Source organism: Sinocyclocheilus rhinocerous, unplaced genomic scaffold (genome assembly GCF_001515625.1).
Source record: "Sinocyclocheilus rhinocerous isolate Xijiao unplaced genomic scaffold, SAMN03320098_v1.1 scaffold688, whole genome shotgun sequence".
Classification (NCBI taxonomy): Eukaryota; Metazoa; Chordata; class Actinopteri; order Cypriniformes; family Cyprinidae; genus Sinocyclocheilus; species Sinocyclocheilus rhinocerous.
The window spans coordinates 2164987-2171557 of record NW_015651641.1 but is presented as its reverse complement, the minus strand read 5'-3'; the positions used below and the strand labels follow the sequence as shown (position 1 = coordinate 2171557).

At 37.7% G+C, this 6571-nt stretch overlaps 1 protein-coding gene and 1 long non-coding RNA gene across 2 annotated transcripts in view; both read right to left on the bottom strand.

Moving 5' to 3' along the window:
* LOC107713374 (phospholipid-transporting ATPase ID-like) overlaps positions 1–6571 on the bottom strand; it is a 17549-nt gene that overhangs the window by 7725 nt on the left and 3253 nt on the right. The window contains exons 5-15 of the mRNA XM_016518864.1: positions 6426–6524; positions 6272–6333; positions 6095–6167; positions 5090–5160; positions 4915–4997; positions 4568–4726; positions 4395–4483; positions 4125–4318; positions 3274–3482; positions 3153–3196; positions 2693–2858 (exon numbers count right to left, since the gene is read on the bottom strand). Coding sequence (XP_016374350.1) covers positions 2693–2858; positions 3153–3196; positions 3274–3482; positions 4125–4318; positions 4395–4483; positions 4568–4726; positions 4915–4997; positions 5090–5160; positions 6095–6167; positions 6272–6333; positions 6426–6524 — 1249 coding nt within the window. The remainder of the gene's footprint in view (positions 1–2692; positions 2859–3152; positions 3197–3273; positions 3483–4124; positions 4319–4394; positions 4484–4567; positions 4727–4914; positions 4998–5089; positions 5161–6094; positions 6168–6271; positions 6334–6425; positions 6525–6571) is intronic.
* Positions 5371–5713, bottom strand: LOC107713375 (uncharacterized). The gene is made up of 3 exons (XR_001636881.1): positions 5676–5713; positions 5522–5583; positions 5371–5417 (listed from the first exon to the last, which is right to left on the bottom strand). It is a non-coding gene; the product is annotated as an uncharacterized LOC107713375 (long non-coding RNA).

Genomic DNA, 6571 nt, shown 5'->3' with positions numbered 1-6571 from the left:
TATGTGTGTGTGTGTGTTTTGTTTTTTGTGCAAATGATTTATTCTATTCCCACTAATCTCATTAATACTTTTATTTCAAATTCTTACATTTGATCTATAAATTCAATTATAATAAAGTGATTATCTATACGTTATCAAATTTAATAATTTACACTGAAAAATACAACTGCATTAAACAATATTATGAGATGATTTTAAATATTTCTGAATATACAAACAAGAAATGATGGTGGAAATGATACTTTTCAACGAAATTAAAACGCCAGTAGGTGCCAGTAGTGAGCGTTTAATGAGTGAGTGATTGAGTCGTTCATTCAAACGATTTGTTCAAACGGCAGATGTTTATGCATGGGCTAATGAAACTTTGACTCAACCGATTCGTTCAAAACACGGAATCAATCAGCAATGAATCGGCTGTTTGTGAGATGCGCTGTATTTCCGCCTAAAATATGTGACATAATATTATTGTATTTGCTTATTGAACTGTTTATAGAACTATTAAACAGTCGTAATGGTGAAAACGTTGTGTGATGTTGCCTAACTAACTGTATTTTAAATATAAAAACTTTCCATTTTGAATTTTTACCTCAGGATGCTGAGTTTCTTAGTGTTGCGCGTTTTGATTTCTCCTGGAGAGGCTGCGGGAGCCTCGCCTCAGCAGCGCAACCTTATACTGTCAATAGATACATTATATACATTAGATATCCACTATTCGCCACTTACTCTAAATGTAATAAAATCAGAATAATATTGCGTTTTGGTGTTTACATAGTTATTTTTGGTTACTGATGTTTTAATCATGTTACTTGTCTGGCGTTAATGAAGAGTTAATGTCAAGCCCATAAGTGCAGGGGCTCAGCCCCAGACGGCCCAGCCCAATTTAAACCCTGGTCTTATGTAGCATGATGCTACAGTGTGCATGAATGGTCACATAACACGCGCTTTCGGTCTTGTAGTATGAACGGACATCTTCATATGATTGAAACTCTACACAGCTCCCGCGCTACTCTCCATTGGAAATGAATGACAAAATTAAAATAGGAAAAATATGCAATATGAAAATAATTGAAGACAAAATGTGTTTTAATGAGAAAAAACAAGATTTGGTTTTTAAAAAGCCTTTTCCAAAAGGTAAAAGGGGAAAAAGGGGGGTCGTCTTATAATCAGGTTTGTCTTATATTCGGGCCAGTACGGTACTCTCTCTGGCATTTTTTCTTCATCAAACTGAAGCATTACAGAAAGACTATCTACTTTCTCTTTATTACGTACACATTTTAATCTTTTCACTTCAATCACCTTAGCCCCCTTTATGTTGCTCTTTATTGATTCGGAAGATACATCAATTGGAATTCCATAGATTACTCCCCTTAACCAAACTCTCTTACTTGGTACTGTGCAACTCACCGATTGACCTAGCATTGATTTTATGCCCTGTGCCACTTTCTGTTGCTTTTCATTTTTACAGAAAATTTGAATATTCCCATTTCTCAAAGTCTTGGCACTCTCTACGTCTCCTACTGCTTTCTTTATTGCTTTGGTCAATTTTACTGGATTGATCACAAAATCATCTGCAAACTTCATCAGTACCTTGAAATCCTCCTTGCTTGTCCGTACCAGCATACTGTCTTTTTCACTGTCAGTTCCCGATTCTTGTCTACAAGTTTTCTTTCTTTTACGATTAACAATTTTACTCCAATCATTTGCTCCTGAACTCCTACTGCTACATTCTTCCTCCATCTCCGGATCACTTCCGGTACTACCATCACTTTCTTCCATCAATGCTCCAGTCACAGTCCAGTGTTGTCAACTGCCTCACACCTCAAATGATGGAGTTCCTCTGACGCCATAGTACCTCACCCACGAATTTATATATTCGCTCACTGCCCGATGATAGGACAATCAATGAACAACCAGCCATCCAAATGTAAGCAGGAAGAGCTTCACTAGTCCTGCCACATCAAGGATGCTGAGTTTCTTAGTGTTGCGCGTTTTGATTTCTCCTGAGAGGCTGCGTGAGCCTCGCCTCAGCAGCGCAACCTTATTCCGTCAATAGATGCATTATATACAGTAGCTATATCCACTATTCGCCACTTACTCTAAATGTAATAAAATCAGAATAATACTTGCGTTTTGGTGTTTACATAGTTATTTTTGGTTACTGATGTTTAAATCACATTACTTGTCTGGCGTTAATGAAGCGTTAATGTCGAGCCCTGGAGTCTATGTGCCAGGGCTTAGCCCCGGACGGCCCCGGCCCAATTTAAACCCTGTATATATATATGTGTGTGTGTGTATGTACGTGTATGTATATGTATATATTAGGCATTAACTGTTTTCAACATATTAAGTAGAAATGTTTCTTAGGCAGCAAATCAGCATATTAAAATGATTTGTGAAGGATCATGTGACACTGAAGACTAGAGTAATGATGATAAAAATTCAGCTTTGCATCACCTGATATATGACATTTTAAACCATGTTAAAATAGAAAAAAACATTTAAATTACAATGACATTTTACATAATTGCTGTATTTTTGATTGAATGAATAAATAAATAAACTTTTGATCAGTGGTGTAATATATTTTGAAAACTTCATTCCGGTATCTGTACTGCAGACTGATTTGGTTGAATCAATGTAATCTGGATATAAAGATGTTGAGAATCCATTGTAAAATAATAATGGCACTCACCTTCTGTTTTTTCCTCAGGCATGACAGTGTGGCAGAGCGCCAGCAGACGGAAGAAGGCCTGGACCTCTGGAGAGCCAGACTTTACCACTTCCACCAGCTTGTGGTCATGGAAACAGAACTTTGGGTCGGCAAGAGAGTTCCAGGAGAAATCGACCTTCTCTGTCTTCTATAAATGAGGAAGAACATAAGAATGAGTAAGGAAAAGAGATGTTTTTAATTCCTAGGGGAGACTAGACTTTTTTCACTTCAGTGAATATTTGTGAGATATACTAAATACTGAAAAAAAGCAAACATTACTACTGTTAAAGTTCAACATACAAAACCACTTCTAGAGAAAATATGCATTTGTGTAATACAGTTTTTGACTTCTCTTAGAGACTGTGACATATTCTTTGGGACACCAACCCTGGACTTCCCTATAGCTTTTAAGTTATATATTGTCAATGTTTCGACCACTAACCTCAGTAACTTCAACCCTCTGCCCAGCAAAATCCACAACCTCACCTGAGGAACATAAAAACAGTTCAATTCTACCATTTAGTTGAAATTGTTGAATATGTGACAACTCTTTGAGCTCTTACCATATGATTTTCCATTGATGGAGCACCTGTTGAAGGTCATGATGTTCTGGGTTAAAGTTCCCGTCTTATCAGAAAATATATATTTGATCTGACCCAGCTCTTCATTGAGAGTGGTCGTCCTGGCCTGGGCTGGTGTGTCACTCTTGACGTGGTACATTTTACGGTCCCAGTCAATAAAATAGCTGTTCCCCAGACGAAGGATCTCAACACTATTGAAAGCGCAAAAAAGTTCACTAGCATTTTTTTCTAATTTTATAACCGTTTTATTTTATTACAAATTATAATATCAGCATAATAATTTGAATGATTTAACCAAAAAAAGCATTTTAATAGAATTTGGTTGTCCTTAAATATCTCTTCTTCATTATGCGCCATAACTTATTTTGTTTTACAAAATATTTTATTTGAAAAAAAAAAAAGATGAATAAAAATATTTTAAAGATAAAAAGAAAGAAAACTGATTTTTATGAAGACGTCTTAGACGTTTTGGCCACACTGTATGTCATTACAATGGAGTAAACAACATCTGCTGAGATGTTTTTTTAAAGGGATAGTTCACCCAAAAATGAAAATTCTGTCATCATTTACTCATTAAACCGTTTTGGTTCCCATCGTTTTCCATTTCATTTTTGTCCCTCTAGTAGAAATCAATGGGAACCTAAACTGTTACCAACATTCTTCAAAATATCTTCTTTTATGCTCAACAGAAGAAAGTCATACAGGTTTGGAATGATATGATGGTGAGTAAATAATGGCAGAATTTTCATTGTGGGGTGAACTAACTCCAGGTATTGAAAATAAATGTAAATTATAACCATATAACTTTCATTTAAGTTAATATAAGTTCTGACCTGACATAGAGAGAGATGGGAACTACAGTGTTGAGGATGATGACGTAGGACCAGAAGGTGAGAAATGCTGAGAGAGATGCATTCGCTCCATCAGCCCTGGGCAGGAAGCTAATGAAGGAATTCCCTTCCTGGTATTCCCAAATGCCATTCCCAATGGACAAGATGGTGCACATGAAGGCCAGAAAACCAAAAATCTAACAAACAAATGTGAAATTAAACATTTTGTCGCTCAAACATTTTCGTGAACATTTATTACACACATCTACTTACAAACATCACCAGGAAATTCATGAGATGATCAATGCTGGTTCTCTTGAAGATGGATTTTCCCGAGTTCTGCATGAGCTTTGTGTCAGGACCTAACCGGATTTGGACAGAGCTTTTAAATATATAAAACTTAAATATAGACTTCATACACCCATTTTTAGTTTATGATTTCGCACCTCCAAACACCACCAGGCCGAAGCACCAGTCTGAGTTTCTGAGGGTACATCCTCTGAGCAGAATCCTCTCATTATCCAGAGAAAACGTCTCTCCTCCCACCGTCAGAGTTCCTGTGAACTTATCCAAACGGTTGTTTGGAGGCTCACAGCGCACCTCACCTGAGATATACAATATTGATATAGTGTATTTAATAAGGGTTCTACACAGCAGGGATGCTTTTGTACAATTCACTCTTAGTAATGCCCTAGCAACCACTCAGAACACCTTAGAAACCCCTTAGGAATGCCCTGGCAACCTGATATAGTGCAGATTCTTTGCAGGTACATTATGTGCATCTGTCCCTCACCTTTGAATGCTGCTAGTTTCTGGATGTCATTGCCCAGGTCTCCTGTGATTGTCAGAGCCTGTTTCACCTTCAGGTTGGTCTCCCTGTGGCAGACAGGAAAAGAGAGACAGACGATGGCTCTGGTACACAATAATAACAGATGAACAGGTTCATGTTTACATGCTCAGTTACTAACCCGTCCAGCTCAGCCGTCTCAATATAGATGAGGTTGAGAGGTTCACTGCTTGAGAGTAACAACAGATCAGCCTAGAGCACAGGAAGAAAAAATAGAGATAAGTTAGTTTCTAAATTCTAATGACTTCCTGTAAAATAACAGTAAGAATCCAGTTGTTGTTGTTGTCATTCATTCAGTAAGGAATAATTGAGACGGGCCGTTTAATTATTAGAAAAACAATGCGAGGTGGTGATGCGGCCGTTACACCTCGGGTGTGCATTATTTTTCTAATAATTCAACCTTGACAATGTCACCCACTTGAACATTCATCCATTTTTCACTCTTCAACCTGTTTGAGACCATGACTTTTTATTTAGCAAAAATTAATTTTGGAAAATGCATTTGGTTAAAACAAAAAAAGATTAAAGTAGCATAGTAGAGTCGGACACTTACTCTCCATTAATGAGCAGTTCTACTTTTCTGTTGTTCACTTGTTTGTCATTTTTGTGTCTGGTCTGTGTTGTAGGATGAACATGGGAGAGACCATAAGAATGGACAGTCAAGCACGTTATTGTCTGCATTGGACATAGACAGGAAGCGGACTCACGATGTCGTCAGAGAGATCTTTGGCTAGGGTCATAGACAATGATATGGAACTGTAATGCGGTCAAGAGAGCTGCCTGGAACTACGTGCGCCGTGCGTTCAGTGCTGCCAACTAATTTTCAGGGCTTGCTATGCTAAAGGCAGATCGATTTGTTGCTAAAAGTTGCTAAATGACGCTGTGACGCAAAACAGCGTTTTTACGTAGAATACACGCGATTACTCAAATCTCAGCGAAAAATGTTTTTTTAATGTTATTTGTTAGAAAAAAAAGTTGCTAGGGTAGTCTGAAAAGTTGCTAAATCTAGCACAAAATTGCTAAATTGGCAACACTGCGTGCGTTTCCCTGAAAATAATTGCACACCTCAGAACGTTCGTCAGCCAATCAGATTCAAGCATTCATAATATCAATACAATAGACTTACTGTGACAAACTCATTGTTTTCCAGCTTGACAATGTCACCCACTTGAACATTCATCCATTTTTCACTCTTCAACCTGTTTGAGACCATGACTTTTTATTTAGCAAAAATTAATTTTGGAAAATGCATTTGGTTAAAACAAAAAAAGATTAAAGTAGCATAGTAGAGTCGGACACTTACTCTCCATTAATGAGCAGTTCTACTTTTCTGTTGTTCACTTGTTTGTCATTTTTGTGTCTGGTCTGTGTTGTAGGATGAACATGGGAGAGACCATAAGAATGGACAGTCAAGCACGTTATTGTCTGCATTGGACATAGACAGGAAGCGGACTCACGATGTCGTCAGAGAGATCTTTGGCTAGGGTCATAGACAACACCAGCAGCAGCGGAACTACAGTCGTGAACCAGGACAGAGACGAGATCTGAGGAATCAGCTGTGCAACACAAACACGGTGAAGCCTGTTAGAACTTTTCTTACTCT